The sequence below is a fragment of the Melanerpes formicivorus genome, unplaced genomic scaffold (assembly GCF_026170545.1).
Source record: "Melanerpes formicivorus ecotype bairdi unplaced genomic scaffold, bMelFor1.0.p_v2 SCAF_27, whole genome shotgun sequence".
Classification (NCBI taxonomy): domain Eukaryota; kingdom Metazoa; phylum Chordata; class Aves; order Piciformes; family Picidae; genus Melanerpes; species Melanerpes formicivorus.
The window spans coordinates 858,359-881,708 of NW_027142379.1; the positions used below are offsets into that span (position 1 = coordinate 858,359).

General features: G+C 57.1%; 2 protein-coding genes across 2 annotated transcripts in view; one reads left to right on the plus strand and one right to left on the minus strand.

Moving 5' to 3' along the window:
- Positions 1-16,676, plus strand: part of FRAS1 (Fraser extracellular matrix complex subunit 1) — a 143,765-nt gene extending 127,089 nt beyond the window's left edge. Inside the window, exons 58-73 of the mRNA XM_068154044.1 lie at positions 1,421-1,626; positions 2,434-2,590; positions 3,223-3,423; positions 4,250-4,437; positions 4,962-5,237; positions 6,431-6,663; positions 7,289-7,449; positions 9,124-9,338; positions 10,673-10,823; positions 10,914-11,021; positions 11,957-12,116; positions 12,635-12,751; positions 12,872-13,038; positions 13,870-14,075; positions 14,641-14,787; positions 15,542-16,676. Coding sequence (XP_068010145.1) covers positions 1,421-1,626; positions 2,434-2,590; positions 3,223-3,423; positions 4,250-4,437; positions 4,962-5,237; positions 6,431-6,663; positions 7,289-7,449; positions 9,124-9,338; positions 10,673-10,823; positions 10,914-11,021; positions 11,957-12,116; positions 12,635-12,751; positions 12,872-13,038; positions 13,870-14,075; positions 14,641-14,787; positions 15,542-16,126 — 3,278 coding nt within the window. The 3' untranslated portion in view covers positions 16,127-16,676. The remainder of the gene's footprint in view (positions 1-1,420; positions 1,627-2,433; positions 2,591-3,222; positions 3,424-4,249; positions 4,438-4,961; positions 5,238-6,430; positions 6,664-7,288; positions 7,450-9,123; positions 9,339-10,672; positions 10,824-10,913; positions 11,022-11,956; positions 12,117-12,634; positions 12,752-12,871; positions 13,039-13,869; positions 14,076-14,640; positions 14,788-15,541) is intronic.
- Positions 16,677-17,661: 985 nt separating this feature from the next.
- On the minus strand, positions 17,662-23,308 carry GSR (glutathione-disulfide reductase). Its single transcript, XM_068153804.1, has 13 exons — positions 23,165-23,308; positions 22,019-22,045; positions 21,599-21,687; positions 21,082-21,151; positions 20,794-20,941; positions 20,616-20,670; positions 20,258-20,357; positions 19,357-19,443; positions 19,037-19,198; positions 18,660-18,771; positions 18,455-18,586; positions 18,152-18,285; positions 17,662-17,958 (listed from the first exon to the last, which is right to left on the minus strand). Exons 1-13 carry the CDS (start codon positions 23,291-23,293, stop codon positions 17,809-17,811), a joined length of 1,395 nt encoding a protein of 464 aa, XP_068009905.1. The 5' UTR covers positions 23,294-23,308; the 3' UTR covers positions 17,662-17,808.
- Positions 23,309-23,350: the final 42 nt, after the last annotated feature.

Consider the following 23,350-nt stretch of genomic DNA (forward strand, 5'->3'; position numbering starts at 1 on the left):
CACCACCTCCCTGGGCAGCCTCCTCCAGTGCCTGAGAACCCTTGCTGGGAAGGAATTTGTCCCCATATCCAACCTGAACCTCCTCTGGTGCAATTTCCTCTTGTCCTGTTACTTGTTGCAGGGGTGGAGACCAACCCCCACCTCACTCCAAGCTCAGATCTTCCCATCCTGCACTGTCTCATTCCATCCTGCACTGTCTCATTCCATCCTGCACTGTCTCATTCCATCCTGCACTGTCTCATTCCATCCTGCACTGTCTCATTCCATCCTGCACTGTCTCATTCCATCCTTCCCTGTCTCCAAGTGCTTGGAGTCTTCAGAAGTGCAGAATGAATTTTCCTGTAGTGTTCCCTCACTTCCAGCCTTGCTCTGCTCAGAGCTCAGTTTCATGCTGTGAGCTGCAGCCCCCCCATACCACATGAGAAGGTCTCACTCCATCTTTGCTTTCTCTTGTGTTTTCATGTCTTCTCCTGTTTGCTTGCCTGAGGAGAGCTCATGCTGTGTCATCTAACCCTGGAGGGCTTGCTCCCTTTGTTCTGTGCCTGTCCACAGACAGGAGGACAAAGCTTTGGATCATAGCTTCCACTTCAGTGCCAAGTCCTGATCTAATCTCCTCCTGACAGTACCACCAGCCCCATCTTGCTCACCAGCACTTTGCAAGGGCACCAAAATGAGAGGGAAGGAATAGGTTTCATCAGCTGTTGGGCTTAGGTGACTGAGAGATGACAGAGAGATGCCTTCTCACCAGGTGCTGCAGGCTCTGCTGATCCTGTGCTCTGCAGAGGGTTGATGGTCACTTGTTTGTCTGAAACCAGCAGAGTGACACTGCTGTGTCTTCTCTGGCTGCTGGACTCATGCAGCACTTCTCCCTGGCTGCAAGCAGCTTGGGGAAATGGCCTCCAGCTGAGCCAAGGGGAGGTTTAGGTTGGATAGCACAAACAATTTCTGCACCTAGAAGGTTGTGAGGCACTGAACTCCAGCACAAGAGGTTCCACCTCAACCTGAGGAGGAACTTCTTCACTGTGGGGGTGACAGCACTGGAGCAGGCTGCCCAGAGAGGTTGTGGAGTCTCCTTCTCTGGAGATTTTCAAGCCCCATCTGGATGCTTTCCTGTGTGACCTGTGCTGGATTCTAAGGGCCTGCTCAGGCAGGGGGAGTTGGACTTGATGATCTCCAGAGGTCCCTTGACATCCTCTGATCCTGTGGATCAGGCTGTCCAGGGCAGTGGTGGAGTCCCCATCCCTGGAGGGATTTAAAAGCTGTGGAGATGTGGTGCTGGGGCCATGGTTTGGTGGTGACCTGGCAGTGCTGGGCTAACAGCTGCACTCAACAGTCCTGAAGACTTCTTCCAAGCACAATGATTCTATGATTCTCTCTGTGGAGCTTCAACACTGCTGGACTCTTCTTATTGCCCCTGCAGTCCCAAGCATGCAGTTCACCAGGGACACATACAGGGTGAAGGAGAAGGAGGGCACTCTGCACATCCCCATCTCCCGCACCGGGGACCTGAGCTACGAGTCCTCCGTCAGGTGCTACACCCAGAGCCAGACAGCAGAGGTCATGGAAGACTTTGAGGAGAGGAGGAATGCAGAAGAGTCCCGAATCACCTTCTTGAAAGGGGAGAAGGTGAGCTGGACATGGATATGGGGAGAATGAAGAACCACTGAGGGAGAGGCTTAGAGCTCCTCCTTGCCTCTGCCTTGTCAGAGGCTGCCCAAAGTGGTTTCAGAGCTGCTTAATGTCACAGATTCTTCTGGTCCTGGAAATAGGACTCTGAAGAGGTTGTTTGTTTCCTGTGGGTATGGCACTTTGGGACATGGTTTAATGGCCATGGTGGTCTTAGGTTGAGGACTGAACTCAATGGTCTTAGAAGGCTTCTCCAACCCAAACCATTCTATGTTCCTATGACAAAATTGGCTCAGACATGAAATGCAAATCCTCTGGCAGCAGGATTCAGGGTTGGAGCAGGGAGCTCTTGGTTTGTTGAAGCAGATGTCTCTGGTCATGAAGCTGTGTGGTTTGTCCACACTGAAGTAGGGTAGGGTAGGGCAGGGCAGGGCAGGGTAGGGTAGGGTAGGGCAGGCCAGGGTAGGGGAGGGTAGGGTTTACCAGGTTGGAAAAGACCTGAGAGATCATCAGGTCCAACCTCTCACCCAACACCATCTGATCAGCTAAACCATGGCACCAAGTGCCTTACCCAGTGTCTTCCTAAACACCTCCAGTGATGGTGACTCCACCACCTCCCTGGGCAGCACATCCCAATGGCCAGTCTCTCTTTCTGTGAAGAACTTCTTCCTAGCATCCTTGAAGGGTTTCCTCCAGGGTGGACAATACTCAGCTGTTAAGCCCCAGGTAGTGAAGTGCAGTGTGGCCCTCAGTGGCTTCACTGGGCTGATGAACTCTTGCTGGTTTCTCCTGCTTCCTTGGCTTTAGGTGAAGAACTGCAGTGTTTATATCAGTGATGACTCTGCCTTTGAGCCAGAAGAGCACTTCCAGGTCTACCTTGGTAGCCCACTTGGAAACCACTGGAGTGGAGCTAGGATTGGGAAGATGGATGTGGCAACCATCACTGTCACCAATGATGAAGATGGTAAGAGAGGATGCTCAGCAAGGATGTGGTTGTAGCATGGGATGTAGTTCCAAGGTAGTCACCACCATCTCACTAAGGCTGCAGTTTAACTCAGCACTCACTGAATGGTCCCAGCTCCATGTGCAGGTCACTGATGTGGTGCAGGCTGATCTTAAGTGGGAGGGATTGAGTAACAGTGGCCTGAACTCACCACTTGTCCCATTTCCCACTCTCTGCAGTTGCACAGGGAGTTGCTGTGCTTCCCTTGGGAGATGTTGGCTTCCCTTCACTGTGCCACAGCCTGGAGAGAGCTGTGGGGAAGAAGGGGAGTGCCAGGTCTCCCTGGTGTGACCAATGGGGGCTATAGCACCCTCCCATGGGTTCGAGGCTGTGGTGATGAGTGGGAAACAGGAGGTGGTAGAATCATTTCCAGTTCTCTGCAACCCCAAAACACAAGCTGGGTTTTGCCCCACCTCTTACCCTAACTCACATCCAACCCTCAGAGCTGACTCCTGCTTTGAGGAGCTCCTTGCTCTGAAGATGTGTAGGTAGAGTCTACAAGGAGGGGAGCTTAGCTGAAGGGCTGAAAGCTCTTCACCTGCCCCCAGGCAGCTGGTGTGCTAAGCTGGGCCTTTTTTCTTCACTCTCTCTAGCACCCACCATTGAGTTTGAAGAAGCAGCCTACCAAGTGCGGGAGCCGCCCGGCCCAGAGGGTGTAGCTGTGTTGAACATGAAGGTGGTCAGGAGGGGAGACCAGAACAGGACCTCCAGAGTGCGCTGCAGCACCCGCGACGGCTCCGCGCAGGCTGGGGTGGATTACTACCCCAAGAGCAGGATGCTCAAGTTCAGCCCAGGTAAAGGGGCCTTGGAGGGGAAGGGTGGAGGTGGTGGCATGACCACAGAATGGTAGGGGTTAGAAGGGACCTCTGGAGGTCATCCAGTCCAACCCCCTTGCCAGAGCAGGATCGCCTAGGGCAGGTCACAAAGGAACATGTCTGGACAGGTTTGGAATCTCTCCAGAGCTGGAGACTCCACCTCTCTGGGCAGCCTGCTCCAGGGCTCCAGCACTCTTAAGTTAAAGAAGTTCCTCCTCATGCTTAGATGGAACTTCTGATGGTCAGGTTTGTGCCCATTGCTCCTTGTCCTGTTACTGGGCACACTGAACAAAGCCTGGTGCCATCCTCCTGCCACCCACCCTTGAAGTATCCAAGGAAGAAGCACTGGCACCTGGCAGGTGAGAGTGAGACCACTTGGTCTTCAGCAGATGTAAGGCTCAGCAAAGAGCTTTCAGGATGCAGTGCAACAGCTCAGACCACATCACTGGACCAAGAAGCCCTCACCAAGCAGTTGTGCAGGCTGGCCTGAGAGAACAAGCAGGGGTAGGGATGACCTTTGGATGATGGATTTTGGCCACAGACAGCTGGTAGACAACAGGTATTTGCTCAGGTGGCCTCTGCTAGCAGATCTGTCACCTGCCCAGCTGGATCAGCTGTCAGAGCTGGAGCTTTGTGGAGAGCAAACTCCTGTGTGGATGAAGCTAAGTTCTTAGCAGCAATGAGTGGAAATGAAATGATTATGGTGCTTCAGTGGCCAGACCCTGGACCAGCTGTGCAGGGCTCTTAGGAGAAGTTGTGATGAGGCATGGAGTTCTCTCTGCTTCTCTTGCATCTCCCCTCACAGGTGTGAACAACATCATATTCAAGGTGGAGATCATGTCCAATGAAGACCGCGAGTGGCATGAGTCCTTTTCTGTGGTGCTGGGTCCTGATGATCCTGTGGAAGCTGTCCTTGGAGACACCAGCACTGCCATAGTGACTATTTTGGACCAGGAGGCTGCAGGGAGCCTGATTCTACCAGCACCACCTGTGGTAAGTTGCCTGTGGCAGGGGATGAGATTGGTGCCCATCGAGTACAGACTGGAGGCCTCAGGGGGGGTTGGAGGGAGGGAGGGAGGCTGTGGGAAGGACTAGGAGGAAGTTCTTCACAATGAGCACAGTGAAATACTGGCACAGCTTGCCCAGAGATGGTGGGGCATTGGAACAGGCTACCCAGGGAGCTGGTGGAGTCACCATCCTTGGAGGTGTTCAAAAAGTAGAGTGTGGCACTTTGGGACACGGTCATGGAGACGCTGGGTTGGACCTGCTGATCTTAGAGGTCTTTTCCAACCTTAATGATTCTGTGAGATGAGGCGGAGGCCCCACCCCACAAGGCATTCAAGGTCAAACCTGATGTGGCCTGGAGCAACCTGGTGTAGTTGGAGATGTCCCTGCTGAGTGCAGGGACCTTTGAGGGTCCTTCCCAACCAGCTGCACCCTGTGAGTCCATTCTGTGATTGCCTTTCCTGCTCCTTCCCTCCGCCCCAGGTGAATGCTGCTCTCTCCCATCCATGCAGGTTGTCACCCTGGCTGATTACGACCGGGTGGAAGAAGTGACCAAGGATGGTGCTAAGAAATCCCCCTCCCCAGGCTACCCACTCATCTGTGTCACTCCCTGTGACCCTCACTTCCCCAAGTACCCGGTGATGAGGGAGCGCTGCAGCGAGGCTGGCATCAACCAGTCCTCGATACAGTTCAGCTGGGAAGTAGCAGCCCCCACGGACGGCAACGGAGCCAGGTCCCCTTTTGAAACCATCACTGACAACACTCCCTTCACCAGCGTCAACCACAAGGTACAGCCAGCACAGCAGAGCTGCAGGAGCACCTGCTGCCAGCCAGAGAGGGCTTGGGGCAGCTCTGGCAGGCTGTGATCACCCACAGCTGGCATTTGGTTGTGTCCCTCCACCTGGAAAAAGTGGCTGTGCCTGGACAGGAGCTCAGCACGTTGGTGGGAGCTGTGTGAGCAGGGGTTGGCTGCCTGCTTCCATTCCATCCTGTCCACGCTGCAGGAAGGAGATGTAGCTCAAGTTCTGCACTGCTGTTCCTTCAGGCAGTCCTGAAGGAAGAGAGGAAATGGCCTCAAGGTGCACCAGGGGAGGTTTAGCTTGGATATGACAAGAAAATTCTTCCCTGAAAGGGTTCTCAGAGACTGACAGAGGCTGCCCAGGGAGGTGCTTGAATCCCCATCCCTGGAGGTGTTTGAAAGAGGCAGAGATGTGCTGCTGAGGGCCAGGGTTTAGCCCCAGCCTTGGCAGAGTTAGAGTTCTATGATTCTGTGACTCCTTTTGCTGCATTGCTCCATGTGTGGCCTGAGACCTCTCTGTCCCTGGGCTTTTCACATCCTGCCCCACAGAGAGGAGGTTTTCCTCTGGGGGCTTTCCCAGGTGCTCCCAACCATCACATCTCAGCTCTTCTCAGGCATCCAGGTGTGATTTTTAGACCATGCCTACTCAGATGAGACATCTGTGGTGGGTAGTGCACGCTTGAGTTTCACAGAGATTGACACCTAAAAGCCTCCTCAGCTTTGGGATCTGTCCTGAGACATCTGGGTGCTTCTCTGGGGGGACTGAGCTTCAGAAAACAGCCCTGTTCATCTGGAGCCTCCTGGAAGCACCCCTGCTGATGTGGGAAGTAGCTGAGAACACTCAGACACTTCAGTAAAGGCTGGTGGCAGGAGGCAGATGGAGCCTGGCAGATCAGACCAGCTTGGGCTGCCTCTTGTCCTCCCTTCATTATGTGGGCAGAGTATGGAAGCTCTGAAGCACCAACATCTCCAAGCACCTCCTGCAGCTTAGGGAACCAAGAAGTCAACCAAGAGGTCAATCATAGCTTCATGGCCAAGTGACTTTAGCACTCACATGCCCCTGGTCTGCATTTTGGTGTCCCTCCCCTCCCTGCTGCCCCAGAGCAGGAGGGCAAAGTGATGTTGCTGCCTGGGCACTGTCCCAGCAGTGCTGCTGATGCTGTCCCTGCTGGCTCCCCGCAGGTGCTGGACAGCATTTACTTCAGCCGCCGCTTCCACCTGCGCTGCGTGGCCAAGGCCGTGGACAAGGCTGGCCACGTGGGCACCCCCCTGAGGAGCAATGTGGTTACCATAGGCACAGACAGTGCCATCTGTCACACCCCTGTGGTGGCAGGGACAGCCCGAGGCTTCCAGGCACAGTCCTTCATCGCCACGCTGAAGTACTTGGATGTCAAGCACAAGGAGCACCCCAACAGGTATGGGCTGGGAGGAGGAATCCTGCAATGGGTTGGGCTGGAAGGGGCCTTCAAGATCAGCCAGTTCCAACCCCCTGCCATGGGCAGGGACACCTCCCACCAGCCCAGCTTGCTCAAGGCCTCATCCAGCCTGGCCTTCAACACCTCCAGGCAGGGGACATCTACAACCTTCATGAGCAACCTGTTCCAGTGTCTCCCCACCCTCCCCCTCACGACTTCTCTCCCTAATCTCCAGTCCCAGTCTCCACTCTCCCAGCTCAAAGCCACTGCCCCTCATCCTGTCACTACAAGCCCTTGCCAGAAGTCCTTCCTTGGAGCTACAGAGCTGGCTCAGCACAAGAGGAGAACTTCTGTCTGAGAGCACATCCTTCCCTGCAGTGTCCACTCTTGAGCAATGCAGAGTGCTCAGGGCAGTGCTCCCAAACTCCTCACACCCTGCTCTGCTGAGGGCTGCCCTTCCCCTCAGGAAAGCTCTCCTGGTGGGACAGATGTGTAGATGGAGACATCTGGTGGAAACTAAAGGTCAGGCTCAGCCAGGCTGTGCTGGCTGCTGTGGGGTGGGGAGTGGTGCCTGAGGCTCTCCTGGCTGCTTGTTTCTGCTGTCTGAAGGCAGTCTCTGTTCCAGAATCCACATCTCGGTGCAGATCCCCCATCAGGACGGAATGCTGCCGCTCATCTCCACCCTGCCCCTGCACAACCTGCACTTCCTCCTCTCAGAGTCCATCTACAGGCACCAGCATGTCTGCTCAAACCTGGTCACCATCAGGGACCTCAGAGGCATCTCAGGTAACCTTCAGAGGCAGCCTTTGCTCCTTGGGCTCGGTGGTAGGGAGAAGCCAGGAAAGAAAGGCAGAGTAGAAGGCTCTGGGCTCTTAACATAGAATCATGAGGATTGGAAAAGCCCTCCCAAGATCATCAGTCCAACCAGCAACCCAACACCACTGTGGCCATCAAACCTTCTCCCAAAGTGCCATGGCCACACATTTCTTGAACACCTCCAGGGTGGCTCCACCACCCCCCTGGGCATCCTCTTCCAGTGCCTGACCCCTCTCGTGCTCCATGCTCATTCCATGGTGGGCAGGGAATTCTGGTACTTCATTGTCCAACAGTTCTTCAGGTGCTGGCATTCTGTTCACTTCATCCTCAAACTGTTCTGTGCTTCTGAAAGTGGAACTTCAGCCTTTGATCAATAGGTTCAACATTTGCTTTTTAGGATCCTTGCCCCATTCCTGTAACATTTTTCCCTGTGCAGTCCTCTGTATGTTGAGTTTGACCTTTAGAGTTTGACAGAGAAGGGAGAGGAGCAGTGGGTAGGTGGAGATGGGGAAGGTAGAGGAGCAGCACGGTGGGTAGGTGGAGATAGGAAGGTAGAGGAGCAGCACATTGGATAGGTGGAGATGGGGAAGGTAGAGGAGCAGCACATTGGATAGGTGGAGATGGGGAAGGTAGAGGAGCAGCACATTGGATAGGTGGAGATGGGGAAGGTAGAGGAGCAGCACATTGGATAGGTGGAGATGGGGAAGGTAGAGGAGCAGCACATTGGATAGGTGGAGACAGGAAGGTAGAGGAGCAGCACATTGGATAGGTGGAGACAGGAAGGTAGAGGAGCAGCACATTGGATAGGTGGAGACAGGAAGGTAGAGGAGCAGCACATTGGATAGGTGGAGATGGGGAAGGTAGAGGAGCAGCACATTGGATAGGTGGAGATGGGGAAGGTAGAGGAGCAGCACGGTGGGTAGGTGGAGACAGGAAGGTAGAGGAGCAGCACATTGGATAGGTGGAGATGGGGAAGTTAGAGGAGCAGCACATTGGATAGGTGGAGATGGGGAAGGTAGAGGAGCAGCATGGTGGGTAGGTGGAGACAGGAAGGTAGAGGAGCAGCACATTGGATAGGTGGAGATGGGGAAGGTAGAGGAGCAGCACGGTGGGTAGGTGGAGACAGGAAGGTAGAGGAGCAGCACATTGGATAGGTGGAGATGGGGAAGGTAGAGGAGCAGCACATTGGATAGGTGGAGATGGGGAAGGTAGAGGAGCAGCACAGTGGATAGGTGGAGATGGGGAAGGTAGAGGAGCAGCACATTGGATAGGTGGAGATGGGGAAGGTAGAGGAGCAGCACATTGGATAGGTGGAGACAGGAAGGTAGAGGAGCAGCACAGTGGGTAGGTGGAGATGGGGAAGGTAGAGGAGCAGCATGGTGGGTAGGTGGAGATGGGGAAGGTAGAGGAGCAGCACATTGGATAGGTGGAGACAGGAAGGTAGAGGAGCAGCACATTGGATAGGTGGAGACAGGAAGGTAGAGGAGCAGCACAGTGGGTAGGTGGAGATGGGGAAGGTAGAAGAGCCTGTTGGGTCCCTAATAGAATAAAAGTCTCTTAGATGAGTGAAAATAGGACCTCACTCCCTGGCCTCAAGCTGTTTGAGCTCTGGAGTGCCCAGTGTCCTGCTGTCTCTCACCCCAGAGGGAGGCTTTCTGGGGGAGGTGACCTACGAGGGCATCACCCTGGGCCCTGGCTACGACCGCCCCTACCAGTTCGACGCGGCGGTGAGGGAGCCCAAGACCATCCAGCTCTACAAACATCTCAACCTGAAGAGCTGCATTTGGACTTTTGATGCTTATTATGACATGACTGAGTTGATTGATGTCTGTGGAGGCTCTGTCACTGCTGACTTCCAGGTGAGACACCACCCCAAAGGTCCACTTTGTGTCCCTGCCCCTGCTCTGGCCAGCTGGAGGGGGGATTGCCCCCTTTGACCCAGCAGAGAGCTGTGCTTTGTGCAGTGCTTTGATTTTCCTTGGGGAGGGTTTATCATGGAATGGCTCAGGTTGGAAAGGACCTCCAAGATCATCTACTCCAACCCTGCCTGCCATGGGCAGGGACCTTGCACTTTGATTTGTTGCACCTCTCACCCACATCTCAAGCCTGTCAAGATCCTCTGAACCTTCAGGGCAGCAATGACATATCTTCCTTAAAGAGGTGGCTGCACTGGAAGTACAAAATGTTGCCACCTCTGCTCTTGGACCATGCTGACTTGATTCTTAGCTGGTAGACATTGGCCAAGAGCAGAGCAGAGGCACAGCAGGTCCTGCCCCACATCATGGGGACTTGTAAGCAATTTCCTAAGTGCCTGGCAGAGCAAAAATTGTTCTGCTAGACAATAGTGGCTCCTGCAGTGTCCCACTGCCCCCTCATGGATGGATCATTCATCTACATCCCACCCAAGTGAGTATCTCACAGGATCACAGCATGGCTTGGGTTGATAGGGACCTTCATAGTCATCTAATCCCAACCCCCCTGCCTAGGCAGGGACACCTCCTTCCAGAGCAGCTTGCTCAAGGCCTCATTCAACCTGCCTTTGAACACTTCCAGGCTTGAAGCCTCCACAACTTCTCTGGGCAACCTGCTCCAGTGCCTCACCAGCATCATGGTGAAGACTTTCTTCCTTATGTCTAGACTAAACCCAGCTTCTTCCAGTTTGAATCCCAGCCAACTGATTGTTGGCAGTAATGCTCAGCCTTGATGGAGCAGTGACATTAGATTGCTTTAGAAATACTTTGTCCCCACATGTCCCTGTGCTTGGGACATCCATGGGCCAGAGCTATAGAGCTGTCTCTTGTTGCAGGCTTCTCTCTGCTTTTCTAGTGACAGGACAAGGGGGGGATGGTTTGAAGCAGAGAGGGAGCAGGGTTAGACTGGAGCTGAGAAAGTTGTTCAGTGTGAGGGTGGTGAGACTCTGGAATAGGTTGTCCAGGGAGGTTGTGGATGCCTCCTCCCTGGTGGTGCTGAAGGCCAGGTTGGATGGGGCCTTGAGCAGCTGAGTCTGGCTGAGAGCTGTCCCTGCCCGTGGCAGGGGGCTGGAGGTTGGAGTAGATGATCTCTGAGTTCCTTTCCAACCTGAGCCACTCTGTGATTTTCCCCTCACTGGCAGAGCAGAGGATGAATGCAGCAGGTGCTGTGAGTCTGGGCCTGGGCCTGGTGCATAAGTCCCCTTCTGGGGTTGTGTTGGCAGGTCCGGGACTCTGCTCAGTCCTTCCTGACGGTCCACGTCCCCCTCTACGTCTCCTACATCTATGTGACAGCACCCAGGGGCTGGGCTTCTCTGGAGCATCACACAGAGATGGAGTTCTCCTTCTTCTATGACACTGTCCTCTGGAGGACAGGTAGGTGTGAGGCACTCGATGGGGTACAGGAGGTGTGCCTTGCTGTTGCTGTGTGGGCTCTGCAGTGAGTGTGTTGTTGCTGCCCCGCAGGCATTCAGACGGACAGTGTCCTCTCAGCCCGCCTGCAGATCATCAGGATCTACATCCGCGAGGACGGGCGGCTGGTCATCGAGTTCAAGACACAGGCCAAGTTCAGAGGTCAGCCTGGGCTCTGCCAGGGGGACACAGTCACAGAACGTTAGGGGATGGAAGGGACCTTGAGAGATCATCCAGTCCAGCCCCCTGCCAGAGCAGGAGCACCTAGGGCAGGTCACACAGGAACTCATCCAGGCAGGTCTTGAATATCTCCAGAGAGGGAGAGTCCACAACCCCCCTGGGCAGCCTGCTCCAGGCTTCTGTCACCCTCACAGGGAAATAATTCTTCCTGTGCCTCAACTTCCACCCACTGCCCCTTGTGCTGTCACTGGGCATTGCTGAGCAGAGCCTGGCTCCATCCTCTTGGCACTCAGCCTTTACATCTTTATAACCATGAATGAACCAACCTGCAAATGTGCTCCACAGTGACAGGGGTGGAACACTGCAGCAGCTTGCCCAGGGGTGTGGTGGAGGCCCCATCCCTGGAGACATTCAAGGTCAAACTTGATGGGGCCCTGAGCAGCCTGCTGTAGTTGGAGGTGCAGGGGGAAGTTTAGGCTTGATCTTAGAAAGTTCTTCCCAGCAAGAGAGATTGGCCATTGGGATGTGCTGCCCAGGGAGGTGGTGGGGTCCACGTCCCTGGAGGTGTTTAAGAAGAGCCTGAGTGAGGCACTTGGTGCCATGGTCTGGTTGATTAGATAGGGCTGGGTGATTGGTTGGACTTGCTGATCTTGGAGGTCTCTGCCAAGATGGCTGATTCTGGGATTCTGTGTGATTCTGTGTCCCTGCTGCCTGCAGGGCTGGCTGGACAAGATGACCTTTGGGACTCCCTTCCAACCTGATGCAGTCTGTGAATGTGTGAAATGAGCCCTGGAGAATGGGCTGCAGAACAGGGCCCCATGAGGAGGCCCTAGCACGGGCATCTCCCATGCTGACTACTGGGTAGTCAAGTATTCTGCTCCTCTGTCTTTTCTGCCATCTCCTTGTCCTGCCCCCAGGGCTTTTTGTGATGGAGCACCACAGCCTGCCAGATGTGAAGTCTTTTCTGATGACTCCAGACCACCTGGGAGGCATCGAATTCGACCTGCAGCTGCTTTGGAGCGCTCAGACTTTCGACTCTCCCTACCAGCTCTGGAGAGCCACCAGCTCCTATAACAGGTGAGGAGTCACCTTCAGCAGCAGCCCACAGCACAATGCTCTTCTTAAGCAAGAAACTCACCTGGAGTTCAGAGCAGCAGCAGAGCAATGCCAAACCCAGGTCCAGGAGAGCACTCCCTGTTCCCTGCCAGCTGCCATGGAGCAGCCAGGAGCCAGCCTTCTTCAGGGGCTCGGAGCTAGAGCAGGGAGCTGCTGTGAGAGCTGAAAATGCTCCTCTCCTGGTGGTGCTGGTAGAGGGAAAATCAGCTCATGTCCTGGTAGATGCATCTGTCTAGCAGTTAAACCAGTGGGCAGGTAGCTGCCAGAGGTGACCAGGTACCCAAGACTGGGTTGCAGCCTGCAGGGTTTCATGTGCACTGCTGGATGGACATTTCCAGGGTGAAGGAGAGGTCCTGCTGTGAACTTTGTCTCACCTGCTTCCACGCTTCAGAAAGTGGTGGATGTCAGGTGAGGACAGCAGCTGGGTGAGCAGCTCAGAGTCTGCTTTGGTGACCACAGCACCTGCTGTCTCCTCCCAGGAAGGACTACTCTGGGGAGTACACCATCTACTTAATCCCCTGTACAGTGCAGCCCACGCAGCCCTGGGCAGAGCCTGGAGACAAGCCCCTGCCCTGCACAGCCCACGCTCCCGAGCGGTAAGGAGCCTTCACCACCCTGGCCATGGCACAGCTGGCTTCTCTCTGTGCTCCCAGCAGGCATGTGGCACACCACAAACTCCACCTCTCCTTTTTTTCCCTTTCCTCTCCCACCTGCAGGTTTTTGATCCCCATTGCCTTCCAGCAGACCAACCGCCCTGTTCCTGTTGTCTACTCCCTCAACACCGAGTTCCAGCTCTGCAACAACGAGAAGGTCTTCCTGATGGACCCCACCAAAGCTGAAATGTCTCTGGCAGAAATGGATTACAAAGGGGCTTTCTCAAAGGGTAGGACTGAGTGCTGCCTTCTTGCCTCTGCTGCTGCTACCTGCTCGCTGCAGGGGCATTGACGAGGAGGAAAATTCTTGACAGTGAGGGTGGGGAGACACTGCCCAGGGGGGCTGTGGACGCTCCCTCCCTGGAGGTGCTCAAGGCCAGACTGGATGAGGCCTTGAGCAGCCTGGGCTGGTGGGAGGTGTTCCTGCCCATGGCAGGGGATTGGAACTGGATGATCTTTAAGGTCCCTTCCAACCCAAACCATCCTATGAATCCCTTCCAACCCAGACCATTCTGCTCCCTGAAGGGAGGCTGCAGTGAGGTGAGGTTGGTCTCTTCTCCCTAGTCTCAGGTGACAGGAGAAAAAATGGCCTGAAATTGTGCTGGGCAGGCTTAGGTTGGACACTAGGAAAATGTCCTTGCTGCAAGAGTGGCCAGGGAATGGAACAGGCTGCCCAGGGAGGTGGTGGAGTCCTCAGCCCTGGAAGGGTTCGAGAAATGTGTGGTCATGGCACTTTGGGACATGGTTTAGTGGCCATGGTGGTGTTGGCCTGGATGACCTTAGAAATCTCTTCCAACCAAAACAGTTCTGCTTTTACCTAAGGCTTCTGTCCCCAGAGCTTGCCCTCCTCTGAAAGGGGAAGCCCAGGTTTGGCTTTGCCTTACAGCCACAAGTGGCATTTTGCAGATGCCACAGCAAAGGCCACGCTGTGTGGTCACCTGCACACCCCAACCAAACCCTTTACAGCCCTGAGGCACGGGCAGCTGGGTGAGCTTGGCTCCACCAAAGGGTCTCTTGCTGACTTGGGAGGGCTCACCTGGTTTGTCTCCCCCTCTCCCCAGGGCAGGTCCTGTACGGCCGTGTGCTCTGGAACCCCGAGCAGAACCTAAATGCTGCTTACAAGCTGCAGCTGGAGAAGGTCTACCTGTGCACAGGCAAGGATGGCTACGTGCCCTTCTTTGACCCCACAGGCACTGTCTACAACGAGGGGCCCCAGTATGGCTGCATCCAACCCAACAAGCACCTGAAACACCGATTTCTCCTCTTGGTAAGCTTCCTGCTGTGGACAAACTCATCATGCCCACTGTGTGGGCCTGTCTGGAGAGGCCTGCTTGCTCAGCCCCTTGATGGCCTGGGAACCAAATGGTCCTCCTACTTGTGGAGGGGTTGCACATACTGATGATGATGATCAGAGGGCTGGAGAACTTCCCCTGTGGGGAGGGGCTGGGAGAGTTGGGGCTGTTCAGCCTGGAGAAGAGAAGGCTTCATGGAGACCCTAGAGCAGCCTTCCAGTACCTGAAGGGGCTACAAGAAAGCTGGGGAGGGACTTTTGACAAGGGCTTGGAGTGATAGGAGAGAAGCTGGAAGAGGAGAGATTTAGACTGGAGATGAGGAAGAAATTGATGACAGTGAGGGTGGGGAGACACTGGAACAGGTTGCCCAGGGAGGCTGTGGATGCCCCCTCCCTGGTGGTGTTTTCAAGGCCAGGTTGAATGAGGCCTTGAGTGACCTGGGCTAGGGGGAGGTATCCCAGGCAGGGGGCTGGGGCTAGATGATCTGGAAGGTCTCTTCCAGCCCAAGGCATTCTGTGCTAACACCTCTGTGACTCCCAGGACAGGAACCAGCCAGAGGTGACTGATAAGTACTTCCAGGACGTGCCTTTTGATGCCCACTTTGCCTCTGAGCTGTCTGAGTTCCATTCTGTCAGCAGCATGCCCGGAGTCGACGGCTTCACTCTCAAGGTGGATGCACTCTACAAGGTTGGTACCAACTGACACCAGCAGCCCAAAACTCAGCATCTCCACCCAGGATGTCCCAGATAGAATCACAGCATTGTTTTGGTTGGAAAAGTCCAACCATCAACCTAGCACCATAACCACCAAACCATGGCCCCAAGTGCCATGGCCACACCTTTCTTGAACCCCTCCAGGGCTGGGGACTCCACCACCTCCCTGGGCAGCCTCTTCCAGTCCCTGACCACTCTTGCAGCAAAGAAACTTTTCCTGAAATCCAACCTAAACCTCTCCTGGCAGGTTTATACTTGGGAGAGTTGCTGGCTCTGGGTGCAGAGGTTGGTGAGGGAGACCTTAGAGCAGCCTTCCAGTACCTGAAGGGGGCTAGAAGAAGGCTGCAGAGGGACTGTTTGCAAAGGCCTGCAGGCATAGGACAAGGGGCAATGGTTTGAAATGAGAGGAGATTGAGAGAGAATGTGAGGAACAAGTTCTGCACCATGAGGGTGGTGGAATGCTGCAACAGGTTGCCCAGGGAGGTGGTTGAGGCTCCATCCCTGGAGATATTCAAGAAGCAGCTCAACAAGGCTCTGGGCCACCTGATCTAATGGAGGATGTCCCTGCTGACCACAGAGAGGGTTGGGCTGGATGCCCTTTGGAGGTCCCTTCCAACCCAAACCATTCTGTGATTCTGTGATCTTTGAGGTCCCTTCCAACCCCTCCCTTTCCAATTACTCTAAAAGGCACAGTTAAAAATTTCCCCTGTCTGTGTCCTCCCATAAAGGTGGAAGCTGGACACCAGTGGTACCTTCAAGTCATCTATGTCATCGGCCCCGAGGGCAGGGCCGGGCCCCGTGTTCAGCGCTCCCTCGCTCAGCGCTGGGCGCGCAGCCGCAGGGACCTGGCTGACAGCAGCGGGAGGCTGATGCTGGATGACTCCTTGATCTACGACAACGAAGGTGACCAGGTCAAGAACGGCACCAACATGAAGTCCCTGATCCTGGAGAGGGAGGAAGCCGCCCTGGCAGCCTCCTTATCCCAGACAGGAGCCTCCCTGGGCAGCGCCTTCGCTGCCGTCACCCTCCTGCTGCTGCTGCTCTCCGGAGCCTGCCTCCTCGCCAGGAAGTGTCGCAAGCTGAGGAGGAAGAGGGAAGCTGCCAGAGCTGCTCCTGAGGAGCACCCCCTGAACACCAAGGTGGAGCTCCCCAGGGGCATGGAGAGGAGCCTGGACAGCAGGTACTGCACCGTGAGGAACATTAATGTGCTGAGAGAAGGCGGGAGTGCCTGCGAGGGGAAGGGCAGGAAGGTGAAGCAGGTGAACTTGGAAGTCAAAGTCCACAGCAATTTGCACGACGGGACAGAAGTGTAGCAGAGCAGAGCAGCACTCGGGGCTGGAAAGAGCTTTTTATGAATTGTGAGAAAAAAGAGAAATATTCTCATCCAGAAAAAGAGAGAAGCTAAGAGAAGTTACACTGGTATTTTTCTACTCTGGGGAGGAGGAGGAGGAGTGGCTGCAGGTCTCCTCTGCTCCTGGCTGAGCTGCTGGTGCAGAGTCCTCCATCTGCTTCTCCACCATGCTCCCCTGGCTCAGCTGCACCCCTGAGGGCAGCCCAGGGAGCCCAACACCTCCTTCAGCAGCACAGTGAGGAGATCCAGGCCTCTCCCCACACTGTGGGGATATCACCCACCCCTCCTGACAAGGAGGCCTGGCTCTCCGTCAGCTGGGGTGGGGACAGTGGGGACCATCTTCCCCTGGCCTGCAGGCCTTGGGGTCAGTTCCCCACCTTGCTGTGGAGCAAATCAGGAAAAGCAACATCTCTGTGTTTACTACCCAAGGCAAGTGGCCTTGGTTTGCCTCTTACAAAGAGGCAAAACCTGCAGCAAACCAAACTGCAACCCTGGTGCTCAGTGTTGGGGGTGGGGGGGGTAATTTTGGGGCGGTGCTGGCTGTGGGGATGGGGTGGCAGGGTCATGGATTGTCATCCCAGGTGTTAACTGTCCTGCCTTGCCATGCAGCAGAGTAAAGTTTGACTACAAACCCAACACACTGTGGCTGGAGTGTCCTTTCCCTGCGTCCCCCCGCAGCTTCCCTGGGGGGTGGGAGCCCCAGAGGGAGGGGAGACAGGGCGCTGCTGGGAGTTCTCACCCCCGGGGGCTTGGGCTGAGCGAGGAGCGGGTCGTATGCCTCCTCCTGTGGTGCCAGCGTGCGCCGTACGCTGCAGCACTTAGCGGGGGAACGGCCCCGGTTCCGGCAGCGGGGCGCAGGGAGCTGCAGTACCACCGTGTGCCCACGAGACGGCGCCGTGCTCACCAATGCTGCTCTTCTCCGCCAGAGGGTGCCGGGGGGCGGTGCTGAGCCCGCGCGGCTGCTGCGCCGCAGCGCAGGGACGGCAGGGGGCAGCCTGTGGCCCTCCTGCCTCCATTGCCGGCACAAGGCCCGCGGCCACGCCGCCTCCTGCGCCAGCAGCGGGCACCGGCGCTTGCCCACCCGCCCACCGCTGCCCCGACACTTCTCCTTCCCTCTCTCCTGCCCCAGCCCCGCGCCGCTGGCCCCGGCTGCACTCCTGCTTCTCACCTGGCCCCGCCAGGAGGGCCTGGCCCGGCCGCTGCCGTCCCGGAGCCGCGGGCGGCGTTACCGGGAGAGAAGGAATAGAGGGAGCCGGGGGGGGGGCGACGGCGGCCGGCAAGGCCCACAAGGCCCCGACCCGCGGAGGATGCGGCCCAGCAGCGCCCGCTCGGCGGGGAACGAGGGAAAAGGGACAGCAGAACGGTGGCCGAAAAGGGCCAAAACTCCTCCGGCACTGCCAGCGGTGAAGTTAACCTTCCCCCAGCCCCTGTGGAGGGACCATGGCACCACCCTGCATGGCTGGGTGTGGCAGGCCCCAAAAAGCACATGGCAGAGACTTGCCAGCAGCACTGTGTTTATTTCCTAGCCTAGTGCAAGCCACAACCATGTTCCAGACCTTCCCCAGGCAACCCCCTCACATTAAGGCACTTCCAAAGCCCTGTAACAGACCTTTGGCCCAGCTGCAGCTGCCTCTGGCCCCTGCCTCAGCGCAGTGTTACCAGCTCCTCGGCAGAAGTGGGGTGAATGGCAACAGTGTTGTCCAGGTCGGCCTTGGTAGCCCCCATTTTGATGGCCACAGCAAAGCCCTGCAGCATTTCGTCACAGCCCACCCCTTGCATGTGCAATCCCACCACCTGTGGGGAAGAACAAGACATGGGTGACACCCAGCACCCTTAAAACCCAGGCTGAACACCAGGCTTGGTGCTGGGGGAGCTGGATCCCAGCCCAAGACTTGGTCTAAGCAGGTCAAAGCCAACTGTGGGGGGGGGGAACAAGAGGACAAGCAGCCAAGCACCCCACCACCCCCCTGCAGTCCTCTCCACTCACCTTCTCCTCCTTGCCAGCACACACCACCTTCATGACACACTTCACCTTCCTCTGGGTGACAGCATAATACATGGGGGTGAAGGAGGTGCTGTAGATCTTCACATTCTCCCTGCCATGCATGGCCACAGCCTCATCTGCAGTAGAACACATAGCAGGTGTGGCAGGGGCATGCACCACACACCGGTGGCATTTACAGAGGCAGCCAAAGCTCATCCTGCAAGGCTCACAGCACCTGCTGGAGACCAGCTCACAGCCACACCGTCCCCAGCCTCTTGCCCCACCCCAGGCCCTGCCTGCCCCCACCTTCAGTGAGGCCCACGGTGCCGATGGGCGGGTGGCTGAAGACGACGGTGGGGATGTTGTGGTAGTCCAGGCGGGAGTCCTGCTTGCCCTCGAAGAGCCTGTGGGCCAGCTTCCTGCCGGCTGCGATGGCCACTGCGGGGACAGACCCGAGCCTGAGCCACGGCACGGCCCCGGGGGGCCGGGGCTGGGGGCACTGCCGTGGTACCTGGCGTCAGGAGGGCTCGCCCACAGACATCCCCAACGGCGTAGACGCCTCTCCTGCTGGTGTTCTGGTACTCATCCACCACCACGTGGCCCCGGGAGTCCACCTGCACGCCCTGCAGTGGCAGACCGCGGCCACCTCAGCACCTACCCCGGGAGATGGGACAAGCAGTGCCCACGAAGGGCCCCTGCTGGTGGCCACTGCAGTCCCAGCTGGATGGGGCCGTGGCAGGAACACAATCCTGCAGCAGGCTCTGGAGATCTATGGGCCCCCTGGAGTCCCATTGGACTCCTGGAGATCTGTAGGAACCCTGGAGACCTTTGGGACCTCCTGTGGGACAGGTCACACCAGAGCAGGGAAGGGACATGCTGTCATCTCACCACTAGGTCCAGCCCCAGGTCCTTGGTGTTGGGCTCCCTCCCCACAGCCCACAGCAGGCAGTCAACATCCTGGATGATTCCCTCTGCTGGCTTATGGCCGGGCACTGAGGAGGTCACTGTCACATCCAGCAACCCACAAGGGGACTTGGTAACCGTCTTGACCTGTGGGGAACAACAGAAGCCACAGAGGCAAAAGGTGCTGATGGCTCCTGCCCTGCAAGAGGTGATGGCAGCCCAACTGTGGAGCCAGGGATGCCACCAAAGCATCACCCAGGACAGCTTTCCTCAGGGATGGGACAAGCTGCTGGGCACAGCCATACCTTTGTGTGCTTCCAAACGTCCACCCCGATGTTCTCCAGCTCCTGGGTGCAGTTTGAGCTGATCATGGAATCAAAGGTCCTCAGCACCTGGGCCAGGACACACCAGCCTCATCAGATGAGAGCCCACGAGTGAAAGCACCACCTGGCAGCCCCCACCACCAGCACTTCCCTGTGCCCATGCCCATTCCAGGCTCAGAATGGTTTGGGATGCTTCATGCTGAAGCTCTCCTCTGTTTGTTTCTCCTCTGTTTTTAATTTCATGTCACAACTTGAAGTGCAGCCCAAGGAGGACACGGGGGCGGTGCAGGCGAGGCTGCCAGGATACCAAGCACCTGAGTTGCTGCTGCCAAAATCCTCCTGGCACCACACCTGCACTCCTCCTCTTGCCTCATCTGCCACCCCCAGGCCATCCTTACAGCCAACAGCTCAATGCCACCATCCTCTGCATCACCGTTTCCACCCTCCTGAGCCTGCACTGACTCGGGCGTGCTGGTGCACAAGAAGTTATCCATGGGACAGCAACGTGCCCAGAAGGCAAATGGTCCCCTGGGGTGCATTAAGAGGAGTGTGGCCAGCACGTCAAGGGAGGTTCTCCTTCCCCTCTGCTCTGACCTGGTGAGACCACATCTGGAAGACTGAGTCCAGTTCTGGGCTCCCCAGTTCAAGAGGGACAGGGAACTGAGAAGAGAGTCCAACAGAGGCTACAAGGAAGATGAAGGGACTGGAAACTCTGTGTGAAGAGGCTGAGGGACCTGGGGCAAGAGGGTTGGCCTCGATGATCTCCATAGGTCCCTTCCAACCCCCACTATTCTGTCAGTCTATGCTTTACCAGCTCATAGGGGCTGATAACCAGCATCCCATGGCGGGCTACGACGTGGCTGGGGAGAGCTGCTGGCACTACCTTGTCCCTGCGGATCAGCAGGGATGCCTTGGAGCCCAGCGTGGACAGGATCCCAACCATTTCCACCGCGATGTAGCCGGCGCCCACGATGACGCTGCGCCTGCGGGGGAGTGACCAAGCTGTGTGCAGGAGCCCTGAGCTGGCACTGGTGCTGAGACACTGGAACAGGCTGCCCAGGGAGGGTGTGGATCCCCCCCCTCCCTGGAGCCATTCAAGGCCAGCTTGGATGAGGCCTTGAGCAGCCTGGGCTAGTAGGAGGTGTCCCTGCCCATGGCAGGGGCTTGGAAGTGGATGATTTTTAAGGTCCCTTCCTACCCATTCTATGGTTCTACAACGTGGGGGCTGAGTCCCACTTTACCTGGGCAGCTCCTCCAGTTCAAAGAAACCATCGCTGGTTATCCCCAGGCTGGCACCTGCAAAGCAAAACCCTTTTCACACCCCTCACCAGCCCCTTGCTTCCTGCCTTCACCTCCCAACACCCAGTGCTTTGGCAGACGCCCCTGGGGAATTCCCCCTGGGAATTTTGTGAGGCTCACCAGGAATTTCGCTGTCAGGAGGGAGAGCTGGTCGCCCACCCGTGGCTATAAGGATGTGAGGAGCTGTGAACTTCTTCCCATCCACCTCGATGGTGGGCTGAGGATCGGCAGTGAACTTGCCATAGCCCCGGATGATGTCGATGTTAGCCTTGGAGAGGTGACAGGAGGAGGTGAGCCAGCAGACCCAGGGCTCCCACGCTTAGAGGACACCTGTTAAGGCTGGGAAAGTGTCCAGAAATCCAGCAGAAGCTGCTTCCCTGCTTGGCTGCTGGGATGGAAGGTCCTCACCTTCTTCAGGTTACTCTCATAGATCTCGTTCAGGCGCCTCACGTAAGCGTCGCGCTTCTCCTTAATGGTCCTGGAACACAGCAGGGGCCTCCTGGTGCCTGCAGAGCTCAGCCAGAGCCAGCTCATTCCCTTTGGCACCTGATGCCCACACCACAAAATAAAGCAGCCCCAGAGCCTTCCTCACTGACAGGACGTTTTCCAAACCTGCCTGGCCACGCTCCTGTGTGAACTTCTCTAGGTGACCCTGCCAATGTGCTCCAGAGGCCCTTTCCTACCACCCTGTGACCCTGGGCCTGCCTTCCCTGCGCCCCCTTCCCACTGCCAGTTTTGTCACCCACACTTTCCAAATCATCTCAGAGGGAATCCCAGCTGGGAACCCAGCCCAGCATCCATCCGTGGGAAGCCTCAAAGTGGGCAGGGTGCCTTTTGGGGTGAGCAACAAAGCACAGGGCCACGGCTCTGACCTGCTGCTGCTTCCCGTGGGACACCCAGTGGGAGAGGCTCCTTCCATGCTCACCTCCAGCTGAACTTCACGGCGGGCGTCTCGAAGCCGTAGTCGGCGTGATCGTGGATGTACTCTGCGTGGACAGCCGCATTCCACATCACCTGTGTGCAAACCACACTCAGCCTGGCAAGAGCCCTGCCACGCCTCTGCCCATGGCACACAGCTCTGAGGGCTTCATGGCACCTCTAGCTGAAGCTTTCCCTGCTGACTGCAGAGGGGTTGGACTAGGTGCCCTGTAAAGTTTCCTTCCAACCCAAACCAATCCATGATCCTTGGACCCAAGTGAGTGTTTCCGTGATCCTGATGGCTCAATGCACTTGAAGCTTCCTCCCCGTGCCCCATGCCAGCACCTCCCCATAATTTGGCAGCCTCCCACAGCAGACCCAACCCATGGCCGAGGCGAGGCTGGAGCAGCAGTGGAAGCAGCCTTACCTTCTTTGGCACACACCCAACATTGACCTAGAGGGAAACCAGAGCGAAGGTCAGCACGAAGGCTTTGTTTTCTCAAAGGTGACACTCTGCTGAGCGTCCCGTGTCAGGCTGGTAGCAAATCCCAGCTCCCTGCCCAGGAAAACAAAGGCAGGATTATGGGTTTCTGGTAAAAGGGGGTTGGTTGGGACCTGCCTTTGGTGCCTCAACGTCTTGTGGTTTTGTTGCACTTCCTTGAAGGAGAGCACGGAAGGTGCATGCACTTCACATGCAAGGGGGTTGTCCACTCATCATTTAAGGGGGGCTTAAGAGAAGGGTGTTTGTCACCCCTTCCCTGCACTGCTGGCCCTAGGAAGGCAGCTCTTCCAGAACACACTTAAAGCATGAAACTACAGCCTGTCCCTGGCTCGTTTGGGGAACAAGTTTGGGAGTTTATCTATTTGCTTCCACCTCCCTGTGCCCTGCTCTGCTGCCTTCCAGGGGTAACTGCCTTCGTGGTCGTGCTGCACAGACCCAGGACCTGGCCCCATCCCTTCATCGGCCTGCAAACAACCAGAAAAACCCAGGAAAAAGGGCAATATCCGACCTCCCTGCTCCCAGCTACTCAGCATGACAAGGCAGCTCGTTGCACAACCCTACGGCTCCTTCCCGCGCTGAGGGGCCAGCACCAGCCTCAGGGGAGCCGCGGCCGGCAAGGGAGACCGGGACCAGCTCCCGGGAGGAACCAGGACGAGCCCCGGGACAAGCGAGAACAGCTCCGGAGGGAGCAGGGGTTAGTCCCCCGGACCCCCGGGAGCTCTCCCAGAGCGAAGCGAGAGCTGCCCTGGGGCAGCCGGGGCCAGCCCCCACGGTGCCGCGGCCTGCAGCGGGGCCTGAGGGAACCGAGACCAGCGCCGGGGGGCACCGGGGACCAACCGGAGAACAGGGACCTGTCCCGAGGTGAACAGAGACCTTCCCCGGAGCAATCAGGACTAGACCGCGGAGAGCCAGGACCTGCCCTGGGGGGGGACCAGGAAGCGCCGTGGGGGAGCCCAGACCAGCCCCGGTGCCCTGGGGACCAGCACGGGGGGGCCCGGGGCCCGCCTGAGCTATCCCCGCTCCCGCCCCGGGACAAGGATCTGCCCTCCCCTCGCTGCCCCCGGGACTCACGCAGGTACCACCGAAGCGATGCGGCTCCACCAAGGCGACCCGAGCTCCCAGCTCGGCCGCCCGCCGGGCGCCCGCCAGCCCCCCGGACCCACCGCCCAGCACCAGCAGCTCGTACGCAGCGGCCGCCATAGCTGCGGGGCTCGGCAGGCCCCGCCCCGCCGCCCCGCCCCGCCCCGCGGCCGCCCC

Coding starts and splice junctions, on each gene's coding strand:
- GSR (XM_068153804.1), bottom strand. CDS start 23,293: ATGGCGGCCGCTGCGTACGAGCTGCTGGTGCTGGGCGGTGGGTCCGGG. Junction 18,772..19,036: donor ACCTGGGGCTGGACCTAGTG/GTGAGATGACAG, acceptor CTGCCACTGCAG/GGCGTGCAGGTGGACTCCCG. Junction 18,587..18,659: donor GCGAGCCCTCCTGACGCCAG/GTACCACGGCAG, acceptor CTGTCCCCGCAG/TGGCCATCGCAGCCGGCAGG.